A 25,412-nucleotide genomic window follows, 5' to 3' on the forward strand; every position below is an offset into this window, starting at 1 on the left:
CCACAGGAAAGCTCCAGAGCATGAGGGAGCAATTATGGATTCATTCTAGGGGTTGTAGGATCCCAAGGTAGCATTGTGCCCCAACCCACACATTGAGAGGTAAATGAAAGAGGTCACACTGTCTAAACCCCAGGTTTCAGATTGTTTGTTAGCTGAGACCTTTGCCCATTCTCTGCTGTGATTTTTGCCAGGTTGGGGTGCTGCAGGTAGTGACACTTGAGACGTGTTACTATTGTGGGACATGACCATGGTGGTGGTGGGGGGGGGGGTGTCTTGGAACCCTGAGCGTGAGAAACGTATGAACTCTCCACCCTGGATTACATCCAATGTGTCTGTTTTCCAACATCAGTTTTCCCTTACCAATTTTAAAGTTAAAAAACCTTATAGGGTTTTTCCTGGCCCTTTCACTTATTACTGTCTCAAACGTGGATTTTCTCTCAATCTTATGCTAGATTTTTATTGTTCCCTACTTAAGTCTCTACTTTTCCTCTCATCCCTCTCTTTTTGCCCTTCTCTCAGATGCTCCCTCTCTCTTTTGTTGTCATCCTGTTCATGTAGTTAACAACAGTGCTAGTGAACACCTGTGCAAGGCCCTGGTCCAGTTTCTCCCCCAAGACAGACACTTTGTTTTGCAAACAAGGTAACTGAGGGGTCTCCAGGTGTCTGGGCTGGTAAGCAGTGGGTCTGGGACTCAAACTCATTAGCTGGGTCTCAGGAACTGCACTCTCCATGACAGCACTATATTACTCTCAACTGTCTTGTCCCCTTTGGGTCTTAATGAACAGCAGAAGCTTTGTGCCGATTCTATGAAATAGAATTTTATACCACCTGAGAGTAATTTTGAAATATAAATGAAATGTTGTCTGTCGCTTCCTCTATCAGCATGCCATATTGTCTACAACTTGGCCACTGTTCCCCAAGGATTGTCTTCCTCATGGATTCATGTGTACGTTCAGTTAAAGTAAGGGAAGTTTACTTTGTGTAGGCGCTGTTTGAACCTCTTTTTTTCTCTCTAGCTGCCCACAGTGTCACTGGAAGCCTTTTTGGCTCGAACTCCATTTCTACTTGGCATTGCTTTCCCTAAGTTCCTCGCTAGTCCTGATGCTTCTCTTGTCCCACACTCAGTTTTATTTATTTACCTGGACATTACTTTCCTCTTCTTCTCTTCCTGTTAACACAATCCCACATACCTCCTGTCTTATTAGACATGATCTCCTTACATGTTTGTGGGATCAATCAGAACAGAAGAAACTTCATTCTAGTTATTTGCTTTTTTTTTTTTAAGTTTATTTATTTTGAGAGAGAAAGAGAATGGGGTGGGGGCAGAGGGAGGGAGAGAGAATCTCAAGCGGGTTCCATGTTGTCAGCACAGATACTGATGCAGGGCTCAATTTCATGAACCGTGAGATCATGACCCAAGCTGAAATCAAAAGTCAGATGCTGAATACCCAGACACCCCACACTCTATTTTGAAATGAAGTCATGCCATAGGAATAGGACTGAACATTTTGAGAACCCTCACCTTTTGCCTTGTCCTCCTCCCCTTAAGATCTTACTTTTTTTTTATGTTTGTATTTATTTTTGAGTGAGAGCAAGACAAAGTACAAGCAGGGGAGGGACAGAGAGAGAGAGAGAGAGAGAGAGAGAGAGAGAGAAAGAATCTGAAGCAGCCTCCAGGCTCCAGGCTGTCAGCACAGAGCCTGATGTGGGGCTTGAACTCATGAACCACGAGATCATGACCTGAGCCAAAGTTGGACACTTAACCGACTGAGCCACCCAGGCACCCCAGGATCTTACATTTTTATTGCTAGGTCTCACGCAAGAACAGCAGTTCCCATTTCTTATTATGGGATATTTAGATGATCAACTCATCTCATGTCATGAATGTGAAGAGCAAGAACAGAGCCCTGGAATGTGGGTAGAGACACTCCAGACATTTACACCGGGATCTGGACTGAAGGAGAAGGACTTCAGTGTGATTCTATCAGGCATCATGGCTCAGTAGAACAAGAGGAGAGGTGAATATAGGGACACAGCCAGTGGACCGTGGCAAGGATAGGGTCTTCTCTTTTAGAACAAACTCTTAATATAGACACTAGATGTTAGCAAATAAATGACATATCTCTGAGCTAGCATCAAAAACTTTCATGATACAGGAAAGCTGGAGGTCACAGGAACTAACCTGATTGTCCCTTCAGTGTATGGGTGGCACAGGGACCATGAGAATAGAACACCACTGTCTGAGGGTGGGGCCAAATTTCTCTCTCTTCAGTCCACACTCACTGGTAAGGTCCAGAGTCCAGTAGTGTGATTTTTTTCCTCCATATCCTTGGCAGTGCCTGGCATGGGTCTGTTTTGTTGTTTTGGTTTGACTTTAATGTTAGCTATTCCCCTGGGTGTGTAGTTGGATCTCATTGTGGTTTTCATTTGCATTTCCTTAATATGATGTTTAGCTAATGTAAACTAGATGTAAATTAGATGTAAACTAAGTTTAGCATCCTTTCCTATGCTTATCTGCCCATTGTGTATTTTCTGGGGTGAAGTGTCTGTTGAATCTTTTGCCTCCATATTAATTGGTTTCTTGCCAGATTATTCAGGTTTGAAATTTTTTAACAGATTTTTGTACAGAAATCCTTTATCAAGTATATAATTTACAAATATTTATTTTTATGGAACATGATGTTGGTGTTGTAGCTAAGAAATCTTTGTGTAAATCAGAGTCACAAGGATTTTTAATCCACATCTTCTAAAAATGTTTAAAATAAGTTTACATTTTCCGTCTCTATGATTCATTTTGAATTAATTTTTACATAAGAGGTAAACTCAGTTGGAAGTTAAGTTTTTCTTGTATTTACATGCTCCATTATTCCAACATCATTTGTTGCAAAAACCTATCTCCATTGAGTTCATTTTACACCCTTGTTTGAAAGTCAACCATCCATATTTGTGTGAGTCTATGGACTCCAGTTTATGGACTCTATTCTGTTCCATTGATCTATGTGTGTGTCTCTTTACCAACACTACATTGTCTTGATTATCATAGCTTTATAGTCAGTTTTAAAATTAGAAAGTATGAAAAAAATAAAATTAGAAAGTATGGTTCTAACTTTATTCTTTTTTTTTCAAAAATTATTATTGTTTTTAGTTACTTTGCCTTTCCACATAAATTTTAATAGCAGCTTACCTAAACTACAAACATCCTACTGAGACTTTTGTAGGAATTGTCATATCTGTCGATCAAATTGAAAGGAATTGACATGTTTCCTATGTTGAGTCTTCCAACTACATGCCCCCTCCCAAAAAAAAAAAGATCTCACTCTCCATTTATTTTGGTCTTCTTTGATTTCTTTCATTAGGACTTTATAGATTACACCATACAGATTTCGTATGTTTTGATAAATTTTCCTACATTTTTTTCTTTCTCTTTTTCTTTCTTTCTTCTCCTTTAACATAGTGCAAATGGTTACCTTTACTTTGGCTTTCAAATAATACACTGATGGCATATGGAAACGTGGTTTTGTTGTTGTTGTTGTTGTTTGTTGTTACTGTTGTTGTTATTGTTTCTTTTATATAAACTTTCTATTTTGGACTTGAAGAAAAATTACATGGATACTTCTGAGAGCTCTTGTACACCCCTGAATTTGTTTTCTAGGGCTGGCATAGCAAAATATCACAAACTGAGGGGCTTAGAGCAAGAGAATCATATCGTCTTACACTTCTGGAGCAACTGAAATCAAGGTGTTCACAGGACCAAGCTACCTCTGAAACCTATAGGGAACAATTATTGGTTGCATCCTCCTACCTTCTGCTGTTGGCTGGCAATCTTTGGCATTCTGGTGTGTAGATCCTTGCCTCAATCCTTGGTCTTCACATGGCTGACCTCCCCCTGTGCATGCTTGTCCCTGTATCACATTTTACCTTTTTGTAAGGCCAGTATAATGTGGGGTGAGGACTTACCCTAATGACCTCTCTTTAACTTGATTTTCTCTGTAAAGACCCTATTTCCAAACGATCACATTCTGAGGTACTGAGGAATGGGATTTCAACATTTCTTCTTTAGAGGAGACACTTCAACCCAGAACAACCCGGCACCCAGGTGTCCCCATTGTTAGTGTTTTACATTGGCATGGTGCACGTGACAAAACTAAGAAAAAACTGACGCTAGTACATTACTATCAATTATACTCCAGGCTTTATTTAGCTTTCATCAATTTCTCCATTAATATGCTTTATTTATTTTAGGATCCAATCCAGAGTACCATACCAAACTGAGATGTTAGGTCTCTCTATTGTCTTCTGATCTGTGGCATTTACTCAGTTTTTCCTTGTTTTGTTTTTTGTTTTGTTTTGCTTTTAAGTTTATTTATTTATTTTGAGGGGGCAGGGAGAGAGAATCCCAAGCAGCCTCTGTGCCATCAACATAGAGCCAACACAGGGCTCAATCTCACTAACCTTGAGATTATAAACTGAGCCAAATCAAGAGTCAGATGCTTAACCTACTCAGTCCCATCTTTCCTTGTTTTTAATGATCTTGACAATTTTGAGGTATGATGGCCAGGTGTACTATAAGAGTGTCCTCACATTGGGGTTTGTCTGAGTTTTTATTTCATGATTAGGCTGTGGTTATGGGTTTGCGGAAAGAATACCACAGAGTTTAAGTTCCTTTTCATCTCATCATATAATGCTCTATATGATACCAACAGGCTTTTATCATTGATGAGTTAACTTTCATCACTTGGTGAAGGTAATTTTTACTTACTGTAGAGTTAGTTTTTCTCTTCCCCTACTCTATTCTTTGTAAGTAAATCACAGAGGGGAGGAAGGGAGGAAGGGAGGAGAGGAGGAGGGGAGGGAGAACTACCAAATTGTCTTCCAAAGTAACTGGTACTGTTCATTCTCAACAGCACTAAATGGGAGTTCCTGTCACTCTGCATTGTCACAAGCATTTGGTGTTATCAGTTTTATTTTATTTTATTTTATTTTAGCCATTGTACTAGATACATAGTAATCTGTAATTATGGTTTTAATTCCAATGTCTCTGATTATTACTGATTCAGAATATTTACATATGCCTATGTGCCATCCAGATATCTGCTTTGGTGAAATGTTTGTATCTTTTGCCCATTTTAAAAATTGGGTTAGTTACTTTCTTATTTTTGAGCTTTAAATGTTTTTTGTGTGTATCTCCTGAATACAAATATTTTATCAGTTGTTTGCAAATATTTTCTCACAGGATGTGTCTTGGTTTATATTCTTACAATGATATCTTTCAGAAAGCAAAAGTTCTTATATTGTATAAAGTCAGATTTAACAATTTCCTTTCATGAAGTGAGCTTTTTTGTTTGTTTGTTTTTAAAGAGAGGTGACTTTATTTATTTATTTATACATGTTTGTTTATTTTGAGAGAGAAAGAGCATGAGCAGGGGAAGGACAGAGGGAGACAGAGAATCCCAAAGCAGCCTCCACACTGTCAGTGCGGAGTCCAACACAGGGCTCAGTCCCACAAACTGAACCCGGAGATCGTGACCTGAGCCAAAATCAAGAGTCAGGCGTTTAACCGACTGAGCCACCCAGGTGCCCCAGAGCTTTCGGTGTTTTACCTAAAGTTGTTCTTTCTCGATCGAAGTGCCTTTATACTTTTGTGACAAATCAGCTGACCCTCCCGGGCAGGTCTCTGTTCCACCTTCTCTCTGGTTCTGATGATCCCTATGCCTATCTTTTTGTCAATACCACATTGTTATTGTCCTTGTCCTGACTACTGAGCAATTCTAGTGCTTCTTGAAATCTAATCATGTATTTGGATATTTTTATTTTTAAGATTGTTTCAAGCTATTCTATTGGTTTGGTGTACTATAATACACTTGATTTTTAAAAACTATTAAAATAAATTTTTCAATAATATACTTTAGAGCCAACTTATTTATAACTACAAAAAATTTTCTAGGATTTTGTTAAAGCTTACACTGAATTTATAGATCAAATTGAGAGAATTGTCATAACTGTATAGGTTGTCCATTCTATGAACATAGTTCATTTTTCCATTTATTTGGATCTTATTCCTTTCATCATTGCTTTATAGATTTCACTGTACTGATCTGCATATGTTTTAAGTTTATACCTAGTTAACGTATTTTCTTAAAAGTTAACAATTTTGGTTTTCTCTGACTTCTTTCTCTTAGCATAATACTCTCTAGCTCCATCCATGCTGTTGCAAATGATGATTTCATTCTTTTTTAGTGCTTGAGTAATATTCCGTTGTGTGTGTGTGTGTGTGTGTGTGTGTGTGCGTGTGTGTATACATATATATGTATACACACCACATTTTATTTATCTGTTCATCAGTCAATGGACTTTTGGGCTCTTTTCATAATTTGACTATTGTTGACAATGCTGCTATAAATATCAGGGTGAATTTATCCCTTCAAATCTGTAGTTTTGTATCTTTTGAATAAATACCTAGTAGTGCAATTGCTGGATCATAAGGTAGTTCTATTTTTAACTTTTTGAGGAACCTCTATACTGTTTTCTGAAGTGGCTGCACCAGTTGGCATTCCCACCAACAGTGCAAGAGGGTTCCCCTTTCCCCACATCCTCACCAACACTTACTGTTTCTAGTGTTTTTAATTTTAGCTATTCTTGGGGCGCCTGGGTGGCTCAGTTGGTTAAGTGTCCGACTTCGGCTCAGGTCATGATCTCGCCATTCATGAGTTCAAGCCCCGCGATGGGCTCTTTGCTGACAGCTCAGAACCTGGAGCCTGTTTCAGATTCTGTCTCCCTCTCTCTCTGACCCTCCCCTGTTCATGCTCTGTCTCTCTCTGTCTCAAAAATAAATAAACGTTTAAAAAAAATTTAAAAAAAATCTTAGCTATTCTGACAGGTGTGAGGTGACATCTCATTGTAGTTTTGATTTGCATTTCCCTGATGATGAGTGATGTTGAGCATTTTTTCATGTGTCTGTTGGCCATCTGTATGGCTTCTTTGGGAAAATGTCTATTCATAATTCAGATGTCTTCTGCCCATTTTTTAATTCTTTGTGTTTTTGTTTTGTTTTGTTTTTTGGTTGTTGAGTTGTATAAGTTCTTTATATATTTTGGATACTAATCCTTTATAAGATATGTCATTTCCAAATATCTTGTCCCATTCCATAGGTTGCCTTTTAGTTTTGTTGATTGTTTCCTTTGCTGTGCAGAAGCTTGTTATTTTGATGAAGTCCCAATAGTTTATTTTTTCTTTTGTTTTCCTTGCCTGAGGAGGCATATCTTGTAAGAACTTGTTGCAGCCGATGTCAAAGAGGTTACTTCCTGTGTTATCCTCTAGGATTTTAATGGTTTCATGTCTCACATTCAGGTCTTTAATTCATTTTGAATATATTTTTGTGTATGGTGTATAGCATATGATTTCGCTCATATGTAGGATTTAAGAAACAAAACAAAGGAGCATAGGGGGGAGAAAGAGAGAGAGATAGACAGACAGAGAGGCAAACCAGAAAACAGACTCTTAATTATAGAGTCTGATAACCGATGGTTATCAGAGGGGAGGTGGTTGGGAGATACATTAAATAGGTGATGGTGATTAAGGATTGCACTTATTTCAATGACCACTGAGTATTTTATAGAAGTGTTGAATCACTAAATTGTACATCTGAAACCAATACTACATTGTATGTTAACTAACTGGAAAAAACGTTAATTTATTGGGACATATTTGACATACAATAACCTATAAATACTAAAAATGTGCAATTTGAAGTTTTTCAAACAACTGATAACAACTGATAGGAATTTGCAAACAACTGATAACAACTGATATGAAACCTTCACCAAAATCACGGTAATGAATCTGTCCATCCATCATCTGTGAAAGTTTCTTTTGACCCTTGTTTTTGTTGTTGAGTTTTGACTTTGGTAACAACTCTTAACATGAGATGTACCATTTTAACACATTTTAAGTATTGGTAATGATCTCTAGAATTTATGTGTCAAGTTAATTCACTTTTTGAAGCTTTTATAAATGAGGGCTTTTAACATTTTTCAAATACAAATTTTGAAGCTATAAATGGATTGTTAAAAAAAATTTCATATACAACTTTTTCACTGCAAATATGTAGGAATCAAGATGATTTTTATATATTGACCTTTTATCCTGCCACCTTGCCTAACTCATTTATGAGTTCCAGGATATTTTTAGTAAAGTCTTTGGGATTTCCTACACTCATAATCATGTCACCTGTGAACACATACATTTTATTTTTTCCTTCCCAATGTTTTTCTTTTTTTCCCCCTCCAATCAGATTTATTGGACATAACAAAATTCTACATACAAAGTGACCTGGACCTGCTATTTCAAAACATGGTCCTTTCTTAAATATTTTGATAAATCCATCTATTGAGTGTTTCTATTCATTTCTCTAAAATGAATAGAAAAGTACTCAATGCAGATAATATACATGACCCGCCTACTGGAACTTTAATAGTTCTACAAGATAATTAATGTAGGTAAGATGCCGTCCCTATGACAAACTGTTGGAGAACTAACAGAAGATGTTAAGAGGCCATTTCACACACTGCCACTGTGATGCTGTCATGTTTCTGAATTGTAGTGCTCCCATTATCTGATTCCAGAGACACACCACAGGAATGTGGGGTATGAGGTTACCTTGCTGATTGCTAGGCTAGAACAGATATGACTCTAGCATGTGCATCTGATAGGGTCCCACAGAAGCCCAGATTAAGTCCTTGTGAATCTGTGCTCCAACAATGGAAGAGTTCTTCACTATGTCCTCCAAGTGCTGTGCCAAGTATGCTCCTCCATCCTGCCCACTGTCCCCTGGTCCAGGATCCCACAAGGTGTCCAATGTTTGTCATTTTGTTTTTTCTTGTTTTGCTGCACTACCTAGGACTTCCAGTATAATGTTGAATAGAAATTGTGAGAGAAGACATCTACTATCATCCTAAAATTAGAAGAGAAGAATTTGGATTCTCATTACTAAGAATGTTGTCAACTTGAGATTTTTCACAGAAACACTTCATTGAGTTAAGGAAGGTCCTTTCCGTTCCTAGGTTACTGGAACTTATTATCATGAATGGATGTTGTATTTTGTTGGATGCTTTTTCTGCTTCTATTAATATGTTTTTCCTTCTTTAGCAAATTAATAAGGTAATTTACATGGATTATATTTGAAATGTTGAAGTAACCTCATGTTTTCTTGAATAAAGAAATTTCAACATGCTATATTATCTTTTTAAATATTGTTGGATTTGTTTTAAAAATGTTTTGTTGAGGATTTTTGCCTTTATGTTCAAGGGGGATATAAGAATTTAGTTTTCTTTTGTTGTAAAGTTTTTGTTTGATTTTTGGATTCAATTATTTTCTCAGTTGTCTTTCTGTTTTCAACTTCACTCCTTTCTGCTGTAATTTTATTTGTTCCTTCTTTCTGTTTACTGTATGTATAACTTTTTCTCCCTCTAGTATCTTTTTTTTAATGTTTGTTTATTTTGAGAGAGAAAAGGGGAGAGTGAATAGGGGAGGGGGGACAGAGAGAGATCCCAGTCAAGTTCCACTGCAGAGCCTGATTCGGGGCTATATCTCATGACCATGAGATCGTGACCTGAGCCAAAATCAGGAGTCAGATGTTTAAATGACTGAGCCACTCATGTACCGCTAAAGAACTTCTTTTAACATTTTTCATGAGGTGGGGTTCCTGGTCCTATATCCTCTCAATTTCTTTTTATTCTTTCCATTGTATTTTAACCTGAGAAATTCTTTACTTCTCCTTTACTTTTAAAGAATCTTTCTAGGTCAGTGTTTATTTTCTCTCATGCTTTAAATATTTCATTCTACTCTTTTCTTGCCTACGTGGCTCCTGATGAAAAGTCAGATGGATTTCTTATCTTTGATTTTCTGTCAGCAAGGCATTTTTTCCTCTGACTTCCTTCAAGATTTTTTCTTTCTATTTGATTTTTTAAAGTTTAAATAATTTTAGTATTTATTCCACTTGGTGTTCTCTGAGTTTCCTGATGTGTGGTTTTGTGTCTAACATTTCTTTGGGGGAAATTCTCCATCAGTATTCAAATATTGTTTGTTTCTTTCTTTCTTCTCCTTCTGGTATTCCCATTACATGTATATTATGCCTTTTGTACTTGTCCTACAGTTATTTGATATTCTAAGGGTGTTTTTTTTTCCTTTTTCTCCTTGTTTTTTAATTTTGATATTTCTATGGAGATATCCTCAAGCTCCAATTCCTCAACCATACCTAGTTTACTACGGAGCCCATCAAAGTCATTCTTAATTTGTTACTATATTTTTTTGGCTCTAGAATTTTTAGAAATACTTTCTTAGTATTTTCATCCCCCTGCTTCATTATGTGTCTGTTCTTGTATGTTGTCTACTGTTTCCATTAAACTCTTAGCATAATAATCATAGGTTTTAGAATTTAATTTTGTAATCTGATATTTCCACCATTCTTGCCATACGGGACTCTGATTCCAATGCTTCTCCCATCTCTTCAAGCTGTTTTATGCTAGTTTGTTAGTTGTAGTTTCTTGATGAAAAGCAAACATGGTACACTGGACACAAGGGATTGCAGTAAATAGGCCTTCAGTAATGTGGTAGTAAGGGGGTGGGTGAAGAAGATGGATTCTGTAGCGCTATGATTAGGTCTGTCTTTTAGTGATCCTGTGTCCCTGGTCCCTGTGTCCCTGTGACCTGGAGGTCAGCAGTGCTTCTCAGTCCCCCACCTCTTGGGTTTAACACAACAGTGTCTAGAGGGGCTGGAGTTAGGTAGTCCCTTTCCCAGGGAAGTTGGCTCTGGTTAAATAGTTTCTCCTTTTTAAGGAGGACAATCCTTTTTAAGGACAATCCTCTTTAAGAAGAACAGAATGCTCTGACATATTTCAAAATGGTTAGTTTTCCCCTCCTCCTGCCAGAGCAGCAGCGATTTTTTCCCCCAATATTCACTGTGAGGACCTGGTAAAGTTCCTACAGGTGAAACTCATAAAACTGTGGGTCCTTCCTATGAGTGAGTCCCCCTGGAGTTTTTAACTCTCAGACTTGTCCACACTGAGCCTCCAGCCATTCATCAACTACAGTACAGGTTTCCTACCCCAGCACCATGTCCCATGGACAATTCTGCTATGGTAAATTGAGACTCTCTGTATCTACCTATGCAACCCTCTCCAACTGGGGGGAGCAGCACTTTGCCCTCTGACCTCAGGGAAATTCTTTGATGAATTTAAGAGTTGTTGATATTTCAGTTTTTCAGATTTTTATTTGTTAGGACACAGTGTGATTTCTGAGCTTCTCACATGTTGCACCAGAAACTGGAAGTCTATGCCTCTACTTTTCAAGTTTCATTTTATTTCTTCAAGTGACTCATTCATTATTTATACTTCTATTTTCATTATTTTTAGTGTCTTAGAGTTTAAAATACAGGCATACCTCATTTTATAGCGCTACACAGATACAGAGATTTTTTACAAATTGAAGGTTTGTGGCAATACTTTGTCGAGCAAGTCTATCGGCACCATTTTTCCAGTAGCATCTTCTCACCTCATGTCTCTATCACATTTTAGTAATTCTCAAAATATTTCTAATTTTCTTATTACTATTATATTTGTTATGGTGATCTGTGATCAGAGAATATGACTCGCTGCAAGGTCTGATAATGGTTAGCATTTTTCAGTAATAAAGTAGTTTTTAATTAAAGTATGTAGGTTTTGGGTGGCACCTGGGTTGCTCAGTTAGTTAAATGTCCGACTTCAGCTCAGGTCATGATCTCACATTTTGTGAGTTTGAGCCCCGTGTTGGGCTCCATGCTGACAGCTCAGAGCCTGGAGCCTACTTAGGGTTCTGTGTCTCCCTCTCTCTCTGCCCCTCCCCTTCTCGTGCTCTGTCTTTCTTTCTCAAAGATAAATAAATATTTTTTAAAAATTTTAAAGAAGTATGTAGGGTTTTTTTAGACACAATACTATCACACACTTAATAGACTACAGTATAGTGTAAACCTAACTTTTATATGCACTGGAGAACTAAAAAATTCATTTGACTCAACTCTATTGCAATATTTGTTTTATGGCAGTGGTTCAGATCCAAATCTGCAATATTTCCAAGGTATTCCTACAGACATCTTTAAGTGATTTTATCCCCCCCTTCAGTAATACTGTACCTCTTCAGATGTGATGTCAAAAGCTTATCATTGTCCTAATTTCTCTTTCCTGTGTCTTATGTCATTGTCATTTCACTTTTACATATGTCATAAACACATAGTACATTGTGGCTACTGTTTCTTTAAGCAGTTAGTTATCATTAAAGAAAATATGATAATACCTTACATTTCATCATTATTTATTGCATTTCCAGTGTCCTTCATTTCTTTGTGTAGATCCAAGTTCCCCCCCCCCCCATACACACACACACATGATCTGCTTTCCTCTGAAGAATTTTGTGTGTATTTTTTTTTTTTTTTTTTGTACATTTGATCCACTGGCCCCAAATTCCCTCTGTTTTTCTTTGTTTGGAATAGAAAATATCTTCTATTTTCGAAGGATATTTTCACTGGATATAGAATTGGGTGTTGACTCTTGTTTTCTTTCCATGCTTTAAAGATATCATTCCATTGTCTTCTTTGTTGCATAGTTTCTGGAAAACTTATTGTTATAATTCTTATTTTTTATTCCTCTGTATGTAATTTTTTTCCCCTCCTAATACAGTGGCTGCCTTCAAGACTTTCTCCTTGTTATTACTTTCAATCAGTTTGAATATGACTTGCCAAGGTGTGGGGTTTTTGTGTTGGTTAGTTCAGTTTTTATTTTTTTCTGGTTGATATTTTCTGAATATCATGGATCTTTTTTTGATGACTTTAACAAATTTTGGAAATTTTTCTAAAATTATTTCTTTAAATGTTTCTTCTGCCATTTTCTTTGTCTTTCTGGGAATTCAATTACACATATATTATGTCTTTTAATATTGTCATACTGCTCTTTGCTCGTTCAGTTTTTATTTTCCACTCATGGTACTTCCTCTTTGTGTTTTCCTTGTGTGTTTTGTATTTGCCTATTTTTGTGGTCGCTCATACTTTCCTTGACTCTATTACATGTACTATGAGGCCTGACAGTGACATTTTCTACAGATTTTGTTCCTGGCTTATCTGAGTCTGCCTTAGAGTTTTTGTCTCTCCTGAAATTACCCATGATTCTTGCATGATGTCTACATATTTCATCAAAGACTTTAATATACCAATCATAGTTATTCTAAAGTCCTCATTTCATAGGTCTAACATCTGTGTTGTATCTAAGGCTGGCTATGAGGAGTGCTTTGTCAGTTCAGGTAGATTTTTTTTTTCCTTTTGATATGCCTCATCATTTTTTATTGAATACCTGATATATATGCAGGAGATACTGAGCTATGACAGTAGATACTGTAAGTCTTTTTCATGTTTTTTGGTGAGCACAGTTTCTTCTGCCAGGCCTTTAGTATGATGATTTGTGTTAATCTTGTCTATATTTGACATGGGTTTAAAGTTTGTTATGGCTATGGTTACCAAAGTAAGACTGTGTTAATGCTATGGGTTCCAGAGACCTCCAGTGCCTCTAATAGAGGTTTTCTCATCTTCACACAGTTAGCAAATTGGCTAACTCTTTGCTGTAAGAGTTATCTTTCTTGTGTTGTGCATTATGGGGTATTTAAAGGGATTTGTGGCCTCTACCCATTAAATGCCAGTAATATGCCTCAAGTTGTGACAACCAAAATTGTCTCTAGATAGTGCCAAATTTCCCCAGTTGAGTCAAGGGAGCCCTCAGTTGAGGAGTACTACTTGAAAGATACTCTGTTTACTTCTTGGTTTGGCTCTAGGTCCTCTTCCCAAAGAGACCCTATCTCTTTCATCTCTCTAGCTGTATTGCTCCCTACAAATATCTGTCTATGATCTTAAGGGGCTTTGCACACTTATCCTTGCTCACATTTGGTTTTTATCAGCTAATTAAACAACTTTATCTTCACAGAGATTTCTATGGGCTCCGGTGGAATCTGCCCCAGATAAACATGAACAGGTCCTGTTTTGCTCTTTCCTTGTGCTCTCTATGCAGAATCTATCTTTGCTGTTTGACTCGCTACTTCAATTCTCTAACAGTTTCAACACAGGTCATTAATGTTTCATTTGTCTAGCATTTTTTCTTGTGGTAGGAGGGTGGCAACCAGCTTTCCAGCTCTCTACATTTCTAAGCTGAAATGGAAAGACCCCCTCATTTTTATCATGTCCCTGCATGTCCCAAAAATGTCCTTATTGGCTGGTAGGTTTTTTAATCTAGGAACGGGTCAAAGATGCCCCATCCTAGTTAATTTTCATATTTTAGTCACCTCCTGTATAATCATTTCGAAACATTTTCTCCTAAGAAACTAAGATTATTTGAATAATCCAGGATTGTTGTTTTGTGTAATGTCTCGTAAATGTATTTGTCTAACTTTCCGCCATGGTTACTTGCAGATTAAATGTTTCTGGGAGGGATACTACAGGTGTGCCATAGTCCTTAAGTGGTCCACATCTATAAATGCATGAAATTCATGGCCATGGTTTGGTTACCTGGTTAATGTACCTGCTAAATATTTACCTTGAAAAGGTACTATTTTCTATTTTGCATTTAGGAACAATATTTTTAGTAGAACTTTGTTGGTATACAAATACTCTCTTCCCAAAGTCTTAGTTATTTTAGCATCTACTGACGATTCTTGCCAGATTCAATTATTGTTATGGTGTCTTTTTATTTTTTTGAGTTAATCTGTCCAGAAAAGGTAAGTAAGTGTTCAGTGCCATTCTTGCAAATCCAGAAGGTTTTTCCCATCCTCTTGTTAGGCTCGGAGTATTGGCTGTTGTACTTAAGCTAGTTCACTTTGATATCATAACATGGGAATGCAAATGAGTACTGTATCCATATAATGTCCAGAAACAGAAAAAGCAGATTTTTCTTCCATGTTTCTTCTAGAACAAGAAAACCTCTTATAGACTCTTCTGGGAGCCTTTCTTTCTCTTATTTCATTGGCCAGAATTGGAGCACATACCTGTGCTAACCAATCAAAGAAGAGAAAATAAGGGGAACCCATGATACCTTTGGACAAAAACAATGCCCCCTACTATGACTAGGGGTGAGCCAAAACCTCTCATGTCTTTGTAAAAGAGACAACATGGCTGACAAATCCTGAATTTCTAATGGAAGCTGAAAAGCAGGGCTGGAGGCCATGGCTGGAAAACAAGGACGCAGGCTCTCAGTTTGGAAGACTCTCCTTCCGCCTCACCGTCTTACTCCAAGCACCACCCATCCTGTTATCATGCATGTGTGTATTAGTGAGCAAAAGCTTATTTATTTTATTTCCGTTTATTTCCTCAGAAACATGGATTCTACTTTTGTGCGCTACGCCCCCAGTCTGCTTATCTGTTCCATCTGCAAGGACTATTTCACAGACCCTGTCACCATTAACTGCGGACACAGCTTTTGTACTCCGTGTCTCTGCCTCCTGTGGGAAGATGCACAGCATCCTACCCGCTGCCCTGTATGCAGGGCAGTATCTCCACGCATGGACTTCAAAAGCATTATTTCTGCTGAGGGACAAGCTCGTGCTAAAAAAGAATCAGTTGCCAAGAAGTTACCGAGGTCTGCCAGGCAGGTGTGTTGGATACACCAAGCACTGAAGAATATCTTCTGTCCAACTGACAAGAGCCTGCTGTGTTTGCAATGCTCTCATTCGCCAGGGCATACCACTCACATACACTGTCCAGTTTCACAGGTTGCTGAGCACTGCAGGGTAAGTACTGCCTCTGAATGCATGTGAAATGTGGAGGACTTGATATTTGATAGGCAATGAGTAAAAGTGGTTTTATTTTTCTTCTCTTATGCCTTAAACAAGTAGAATTTGTAAACACCATCTGCCAGGCATGATTCTAAAACCTATGGATACAGCACCGAAGAAACTAAACAAACATCCTTGCTCCTCTGAAGTTTAAATTCTATTAGGCTGGGGGAGAGGAATGATGATGACTTGAAGAGGGTGCTGGTGTTTCAGTGTAACTGGCCAGGTGGATAATCTCTAGTGGCAGTTGACAGTCATTGGCTACTTCTGCCATGATGACAATAAGGCTCTTCAATATGTTCTAATCATGCCATAGAAAACATGATGGCTATCATTTCAAAATTAATATGAATTAAGATCCATTTCTGAAAATGTTCCATGTTACGTATAATATCAGTACTAGATTCCTCAGATAATGGATTTCATTTCCAAATTCAGGAACTCTACTTTTGGTCAGCCTCCCAGTTTTGACTTACTTGCGTTCCCAAAGAAACTCACTGACATCTCTGCTTCCTTTTTTATTTTTCTCATGTCTATCCCTTTATCACTTTTTGAGGTATCTGAAAATTACATATTTGTTTTCCTAGTGCTCAAATTTGTAGTTCTTTTACAGGAGAAACTTCTGATGCAAATGAAATCTATTTGGAAAAACAGGCAGAGAAATCAGAGAAATATAAACAAAGAGTACAACTTACTTAGAGTATGGCAGGTAAGTGGGAAGCCCTGTTGTCATTTTCTTCTTTAGATCAGGTTCTCTGTTCCTCTTTGTGAATCAATAAATGACACAATCAAAAATCCTTAACTAGGCATTTGCATTCTTGACCTGGCTACGATTACATTTCTAGCCACACTTCTCACTATGTTCTGCTTCATACCCTATCTACTAATCAGTAGGACCAGCACCGAGATCTCAAACAATTCCATGGGTTATCTGGTTTGTCTCATCTTTAGTTTTCTTGTCCCTCAGAACTCTTTGCCATCAATACCCAGGAAATTAAATTCTAATAACTTATTTTATCACACTGATGTTTTACTGGTTTGAGAAGCTTTTGTTAACATTCAAAGTTACTAAGTTCCTATGGAAGTCTGTATTTACCTCCATCCTACTGATCATTGCATTCTGCCTTGTGAGAGTGCATTTTCTTGTCCCTGATAATGTATTAGTGGCACATATTGCTTTATCCAGAAAAATCAGGGAAAGGCTTTTAGTTATACAATGGACTCAATGTGAAATCCTGCACTGAAGGTCATGTTTTCATACAGTTCTTATATGTAGCTCTTTTTCTGATCATCTGGTCAGGGAACATTATGATTTAACTTAGGTTCCTCCACTGTCAGTTACCATGGTATCTGTCCAAGCAGAGGAGACAGAAGAGATTAGTAAAAGAAATGAGTAGTAAACAGGATCAAATGTGGAAAGAAGGTGAAGTACTATAAGAATGAATCATATTATTTCAATTTAGTAAAAATAGGCTCTTGGTTGGAACCTATTGTTGGAATGTGTGGTTCAGGAACGGGTAGGAGACAGAAGGGAAGACTCATTGCTTGGATGAATAGTTGAAAATTGCATCCCTGGACACACTGAGTTTGATCACATTTGGTCAATAAGTCTGGCTTTGATGGCAATGAAAGTGTTAGCATAGAAGCTGGATAAAGTCATTATAATAACGATATTTAGTTTTGACATTTCCAAAATAATTTGATAAATGTGTATATGTTTAAAAGCTGTGTGAAAAGAAAGGGAAAGAGAGTGTGAAAAAGTGTCTGAATGAGAGAATAAAATGGAGTCAGGTCCATAGGACAAGGGAGAGAGAGACACAGAGACATGAAGGCAAGGCAAAAACTAGTATTGTGAGATAGTAATGTAGACCAGTAATATCTCTGAGAAGACAAGACAGGGGGACCAGTAAAGAGGAGATGGGTTTAGCCCTGGTAGTAAGAGGCAGGCAGAGCCCAGCACTGGTGGAAGAGAGTGTGTAAGGAATGGAGGTAATTTAAAAAGATCACATGTGATGTCCTCTGTTTTCCTGAGGAAGCAAATTGTTGCTTTTTCCTGAGAGCAGATAGTCAGTTTGTAAGTACAAGCATTGAGAAGAATGGATTATGATTTTGAGATTGTTATGAATCCTGTAAAACAACAAAATTTGATCTTAATTTTCTATTTTCACATGAAAATATGGAAGTTTGAGAGTAAGTAGTTGGAAGCAGTGGTGCAGGCAAACAAATAAATGAAAAGGAAGGAGGGAGGAAGGTAAGAAAGAAGCCAAATATGTGGTTTCTTAGAAGGAGAAAGACCTAAAAATGTATGTAGTACTTCTATGATCTGAATTGCTTCCTCCCCCAATTTGTATGTTCAAACTCTAACTCCCGTGATGGCAATAGGAGTGGGGGCTTTGTGAGGTGATTAGGTCACGAGGCCACAGTCCTCAGTAATGAGACCAGTGCTCATCTAAAAGAGACCCTGGAATGTCCCTTGTGCCATCTGCCATTTGAGAACACAACGAAACGATGGCTATCTAGGAAGTAGACTCTCACCAGATGCCAAATCTGCCAGCATCAATCATAGACTTCCCAGCACGCAGAACTGTGAGAAATAGTTTCTGTATTCATTAGGTACCCAGTCTGTGGCGTTTTTGTAAAAGCAACCCAACAGACTAAGACCAGAACATTGGGCATAGCATGCAAACTGTAGATAATGAGAGAAGAGTAAAACTTCCCAGATACATGACCTAATTAAACCGATGTCACTTCAGGGTTTTGTAAATCTAAGGATGGTGATGATCAAGGCTGAATATCCTAAGGTGTACCAATACCTCCACAAAGAAAAGCAAAAACATTTAGAGAGCCTGGCAATTGAAGGCAAGATAATTTTTCATCGACTCCGGAGAAATGTAGCTAGAATGCTTCAAATGGGGAAACTCCTGAAAAGAATCTATGAGGAGCTGAAGGAAATGTGCCTCAAAGCAGATGTGCACCTGCTCCAGGTAAGGACTGAGGAAGGATGAACATGAGCCTGGCTGGAAATCATTTATATCCACTAAGATCCATATCCCTTTTGACCTCCATTATTTTTCTGGTTCCAAAGTTCAAATTCTGCCTCCTCTGTGCAAAAGCAGCCTTTGCTCCTCCAGTATAACCCAGAGATCCAGGGTCACATCCACCTTATACAGGAAAAGGAAAACTATATAGAAATGTGAGGAACAGATCCAGAAAAAAATCATCATCTCACTTTTTCTACTAAGAGTTTCTAACCAACTGCCACAAAGCAGCTTTTAAATGCATAATTCAATTTTGTATCTGGACTTGTCAGTATGTGGGATGTATCCATTCTTTCTCTTTTGAAATCGTAGATTTAGAGCCCACACACCCTTATAAGAACTTTGAAGAAACCCTTCGTGAATCTCACTGTATATTACAACCAAAGAGCCATTGTTTGCTCTAAGAACATCTTCTGCTTTAAATTTTATCATGATCATAATTTTATCATATAATAAATAGAAGACCATATAAATAGAAGACCAAATCTTATCTTTTTAAGGATAAGGAGAAGGGCAAATGATTTTACCAAGGAAGAAAGTGGAGATAGAGCATTTTCCAGTTCAGTCTCATAGCCTCAGACTAGACTAAACAGGGGAGTATCTTGTGCTCAAAGCTAAGCCTTCCTCTTTCTCTTTACAGGATTTGGGAGACATCATGAAAAGGTAAATTTGCCCCTCCATCCAAGTTATGGCATCGGTGACAGTGGTCAGGTTATTTCTGCTGAGATGGACCCACAACTTTTTATGACAAGTTTCTTTATGCCCTCATTTATTCCTTGTCTAAGACACTTCTCGGTTTTATATTGACCACTCTTAGGTAAAAGTGAGGGTTGAAGCAGGGTGTGGCTTCAGCTGCAAGGCTTAATGCAGAAGTTGCCAAATATAACTGTTTTTCCTGCCTCTAATTTTCAAAATCCTAATTATTTGAGGATTATTCCACATATTCTATGGGAAAGGCAGATAAGCTGAGAGAGAGGTGCCTGGGTGGCTCAGTCCAACTTTGGCTCACGTCATGACCTCTCAACTTGAGGATTCAAGGGTTCGAGTTCCGCATTGTTTTCTGTGCTGACAGCTCAGAGCCTGGAGCCTGAGTCTGTCTCTTTCTGACCCTCCCTTACTTGTAGTCTGTAGTCTGTCTGTCTGTCTCTCTCTCTCTCTCTCTCTCAAAATAAATAAACATTAAAAAAAAAAAAAACAAAAACAAATAAGCTCAGAGAGGCAGCAGGTGGAAGGATGATGAGAAGAGAGGGGAGGGAAAAAGATGAAAACCCCTACAGAGATTAAGCTCTATATATTAGGCCCTGTTAAGCTCTATTTGACACCTATTGGGTTTCAGGAACTAAATGAGAACAGCTGTGTGCTGTCCATAGGGAAGGCAAAGGGAGAAAACACATTTGTGAGTGATCTATCTTACTGAGATTGAAGTGATAAGAGCACAGTAGCTAGGTATAAAATACAAGAACAACTACAACATCCCTCAGTTTGTGGAGTTAAACTCTGACCCTTTGCACCCAATTGTGAGGATTTTGAAGGAGCATCTTCAAGGGAGGCTTATGATAGGACTAGAGGGGTCAGTAAGTGGTTCTGTTTCTTTGCAGGAGTCAGTTAGTGCAGGCGCACTTGCCCCAGCCTGTGGACCCACAGCTCAGTGAGTGGACAATCACCGGGATGTCTGAAAGGCTTAACAACTTCCGAGGTAAGAGGTGGCGCCCTGGTGAGACCCCACTATTTCCTCCATGAGGAGATACACCTGGAGGACCTCTCCTCATTGCTCTATTAGTCTTTGCAGAGAACTGGGAAGCAGGTAAATATGCAAACCCTTGTAACTAACCATATTTTATTGTTAGATACCTGAAGCCAGTCAAAAACAATTAAATATAACACTTATATGACAATTTACAGTGAGTTTAAAAAAATGAAGCACTTGACATATAAATAGTTATTTGTTGGGGGACAGGGAGGCAAGCAGGAAAGGAGCAGAGAGAGAGAGGGGGAGACAAAATCCTGAGCAGGCTCCACACTGTCAGTTTGATGTCAGCGCAGAGCCCGACATGGGGCTCCATCTGATGAACCGTAGGATCATGACCTGAGCCGAAATCAAGAGTCAAACGCTTAAACAACTGAGCCATCCAGGCACCCTGAAAGCACTTGACACATAAAACTGCATATTCATTCAGTGTATTTTAACTTATAGTTGTTCATTGTAGTTATACGTAGATGTTCAGATTCCTGGAAGCACCTTAAATTGTTATTTAAATGTTTATCTAAAAATTTAAGTTAGTGAATGTATTTGAAAAATCATTAGATTTTAGATTTAGAAAGGGATAAAAATGTTTATAAAAAACAGGTACAACCAGAAAACACATGGAACACATGATTTGCTGTGTGGATTCGCTGTCCCTAAGAAAGAAGTAGACAGTGAGCCTGGCTGACAGGAGAAGCAGGCATGGGATGGGATAGGTTGGATTCTGAGTCCGTGATGCCTGAGTTAGAAATTCAGCGAAAGGAACCACTTCTGAAAAAAAAAAAAAAAAAAGGCAAATACGGATTTCCAATTTATTTTCCCATTGCTTGTTGACATGTTACATCTTTGTGTTTGGACAAAGTTATCACTATTTAAGACTAATAAGAATAACAGTATCATATTTTTGAAATGATATATAATATTTATTACTGTTACTATATTTATTTGATTTTGTGCAAGTTGATAAATGAGAAAGCTTAAGTGAGTGAAGGGCCATCTTGGTATTTACTTGGCATCAATGAGCAGGCTCCCAAATTTTCAATGAGCTAATGAGAATAAAACCAGATCCTGCCATCCTACATCTTTAAGTATTCTCAGAATTGTTTTTCATCTAGTTGTATGAATAGAGATTTACTTGCTTAGGCAAGAAGCCCCTTCTCCCGAATGGGTCTCTGGATTTCCAATGACACACACCCTGTATAGTCACTTGTGATAAAGGAGTGTTCTGGGGCAGTTAGTGTGGACTCTGCCATGAAAGCTGTTACATGTTCCAGAATTTTACAAGGAATTACTAAGTGGTAAGTACCTTGAAACTGGCCATGGTGGTGTGGGAGTGTTCCCAGCAAACAAACCAGTTTTGTTTGGTTTTAGAGATTTGGTTGTTCAGCATTTGCTAGAACACTATTGCACTTGTCCCACAGAAATTTTAAACTCTGTTCTTTGACTTCACTGTTTTCATTTTACTTAAGTGTATATTACATTTGATGATAAGATAAGGAATTACCGTGTGCCTCTGTTTGAAGACCTGAGACGTTTGCAGTGCTGTCCCGACCATCAAGACCTGCCCCACAGTCCAGCGAGTCCACAGTATAAGCCTTCCTGGGCAGCTCAGACCTTCACCTCTGGCAAATATTACTGGGAGGTGGATGTGGGAAACTCTCAGAATTGGATTATAGGACTTTGCAGGGAATCCTGGACAAAACGCCATGACATGCTGCTCAACTCTGAGGGTATCTTTCTACTTCTGTGTGTCAACGTGGATGACCATTGCCGTCTCTTCTCTGCCTCCCCGCCACTGCGCCACTACATTCCAAGACCCCAGGGCTTGGTAGGGGTGTTTTTAGATTATGAATTTGGTATAGTAAGCTTTGTTAATGTTGCCAAAAGTTCCCTCATTTGTAATTTCCTTTCCTGTTCCTTCTCCTTCCCTCTCAGACCTTTCATTTGCTATGGACCCAAATGATCAGGAACAGCTCACAAACCTGACCAAGGTCTTAGCAATTTTAACAGCTGGGGAGGGTTCTATCCTGGTGACTTCTTGAGTGGGGAAAATCACTGATGCCTCATGGTCTTGAACTTCATTTTACCTTCAGGAGATACATTTGTTGTATTGTTTTTTAAAGTGGTGACACTGTGAAGGATGTACATTTGTCTTTTCTATTTTATTGAAATAAAAGTACTCGCTTTTATTATATTGTGTGGGATATGTTCACTTTTCATTTGCTATCTGGGCTTGCTAGAGGTGAAAGAATGCATTGATGTGGAAACTAGCTAAATGGATGAACACAGAGCACAGAGGATTCTCCTTCCAGACAGTTCTTGTCAAAACTCAGTATCATGTGGAATTCTCTTCTCCCTGAATTCATCTGGCTAACTTCCCCCTCCATAAGTTCTCAGTTTACTGGACTAGTTTAGGTCACATTATAACAAAGCTCAACAACAGCTTATCCCTTCCCTTTGTAAAACTCACAACAGAATTTGGATCTTTTTTTCTAATTTGCAAATCACTAGAAGGGACGGCCAATGTCACTCCTCTTCGTAGCACATTCCAAGAATGAAACACCAGTCTGGGGACGTGAGAGATAGAACAAAATATTTGGATAAATAAAGGAATGTGTCAGGGCACCTGGATGACTCAGTCGGTTGAACGTTGGACTTTGGCTCAGGTCATGATCTCATGATTTATGAGTTCAAGCCCTACATTGAGCTGGCTGCTATCAGCCCAGAGCCCGCTTCAGATCCTGTCCTTCTCTCTCTGCCCCTCCCCAACTTGTACTCCCTCAAAAATAAATAAAACATTAAAAAAGGAATGTGTCAAAATTATTAAAAGCAAAGGCTATGTATATAACCAACAAAGGTTAAGATAATGTAGACACAGTAAGATAGGAAGTGCTGAGAAATATTGTTGAATAAAGAAATGAATTATGTTACTGTTCAGATTCATGGGTCAGAAATGACTTTTAACTGAAAAGAGATAAATTGTATATAATTAGACTGCCTAGTGTTGCTGTAGGTCATTCTTGGTGATGAGCACAGTATTCCAGGAATGTAGACAATTTTTACCAGAGTGATACTTATACAGACAGTAAGACCTAGATGTTTGGATACTGCAGTATTTTTAAAGAAATTACATATAGTAAAACTATACATATATACATTTTGAAGGATAAATCTCAATCAACCTCAGTTCTCAACCACATAAAATATCAAATGGCCAACAAATTTCACTTCAAAAAATGCTTCAGTCTTAGATCTTAGAAGTTTGCAAAATAGCCAGACAGTAAAGTCAAACTCTCTAGGGATGTGAGGTACAAAATGATGACTATAGCTAACACTGCTGCATGGTATATGGGAAAGTAGTTAAGAGAATAAATCCTAAGATTTCTCATCACAAGGAAAAAGGTTTTTTTTTTTCTTTTGTGTAAAGAAGGAATCGATCTCTGTCTCTCCCCCTTCCTTTCTCCTTCTGTCCCTTCCTCTTCTCTCCCTACTCAAGATTCTTTTGGAAGAGAGGTAATATTCTGGCAATTAAATTCACTTCTGTGAAGATGTAGTAGTGAAGAAACTATCCTAAATTTCAAAGAATTGCCTAGGGATTATTTAAAGCAATATGATGATGCTCTCACCTCTTGGAAGTTTCCAAGAATTGCTGCATGCTTAACAGTTTGGTGTTGACCTCTGGCACTGGTCAAAATGGAATCAATCCCCCAAAGTCTCATCCAGAGATGACAAGTAGACATGCTGAGCAGAGCACCAAAAATAAGGACTTTGTATGTGAGGACTCTGAGGCATTAAGAATAGAATGTGAAATGAGATGAGTTAACATTGGAATAATTAATTACCCATAATGGGGGTGAGTGTTAAGGAGTTCTTTTTCCTCTTCTCTTCCCTAGCATTGACTGGATGAAAGGAAGATCCACTTCTCTGAACTTCACAGCAGGAGCATATGGCAAAAGCCCCCAAAGAAACACCCCCTTCTAGCCAAAGGACCAGGAAGAGAGGCCCCTCATACATCAAAGTGTGGGGAAAAAAATCCTTTTCTTCCTTTTTCTCACCCAGCCCTGACGCAAGGTCAGCCCCAGTGACAAAGCTGCGATGAGTGGCAATAGGCAAAGACCTTTGCCCGAAGAGAGAGCCTTTTTTTTTTTCCTCTGGGGAAAGGGCCTCTGTTGTCCCAGTTCAGGGATTAAATCCCCTTTCTTGTTCTCTTTTCTGTTGCTTCTTTGACTTGAGGACATGCAGAGGACCTGTCTGGGTGGTAGGATTAACTCTGGGAGAGGCTCCAGCTTTGAAGACTTGCCCTTAAACTGTGTAAGAAGTAGCCAGAGACTTCTAACATGGGCTGGATGTCCCCCACCACTGGCACAGTACTCTCCTGTGTATTCCACCAGGTCTCCCCCTAGTGTGTGGCTTGTCCTCTCGGGATGATGAGAACCATCTGTAGCCCTGACTGTGCACAGGTACTTCTCCATCAGCTCTCTGGGGAGGTTCTTTCCCTGACCTGCAGTGTTGTCCTCACAAGCATTCACTGCTTTGCACCCAGCTGTGGACTCCAGCTGTGGGGTCCTCCATGACCCTCTAAGGTGCTTCCTCTGTGCAGCTCTACCTTCCACAGTATTCAGTCTTGGGACTCCAGCCACTTTGACATTCTTGACTTTCCAACCATCTCCTCAGTTCAGGGCGACCCCTGGGCTGTCTGACCTCCTCCCCACTGTGCTACATCTGCAAATCTCCAGGGAGTGAAATGGGACCATCTTTGAGGTCTCCTCATTTGTTCCCTCTCTCTGTGTACT

General features: G+C 38.6%; 1 protein-coding gene and 1 pseudogene across 1 annotated transcript; one reads left to right on the plus strand and one right to left on the minus strand.

Moving 5' to 3' along the window:
• Window positions 1-8,543: 8,543 nt before the first annotated feature.
• Window positions 8,544-14,467, minus strand: LOC128311642 (ragulator complex protein LAMTOR5-like; annotated as a pseudogene).
• Window positions 14,468-15,381: 914 nt separating this feature from the next.
• LOC106983108 (tripartite motif-containing protein 77-like) lies at window positions 15,382-22,582 on the plus strand. The gene is made up of 6 exons (XM_015081287.3): window positions 15,382-15,792; window positions 16,451-16,546; window positions 18,591-18,821; window positions 19,516-19,538; window positions 20,474-20,571; window positions 22,089-22,582. Exons 1-6 carry the CDS (start codon window positions 15,382-15,384, stop codon window positions 22,580-22,582), a joined length of 1,353 nt encoding a protein of 450 aa, XP_014936773.3.
• The last annotated feature ends 2,830 nt before the right edge of the window (window positions 22,583-25,412 follow it).

This window comes from Acinonyx jubatus, chromosome D1, assembly GCF_027475565.1.
Source record: "Acinonyx jubatus isolate Ajub_Pintada_27869175 chromosome D1, VMU_Ajub_asm_v1.0, whole genome shotgun sequence".
NCBI classification, from domain to species: domain Eukaryota; kingdom Metazoa; phylum Chordata; class Mammalia; order Carnivora; family Felidae; genus Acinonyx; species Acinonyx jubatus.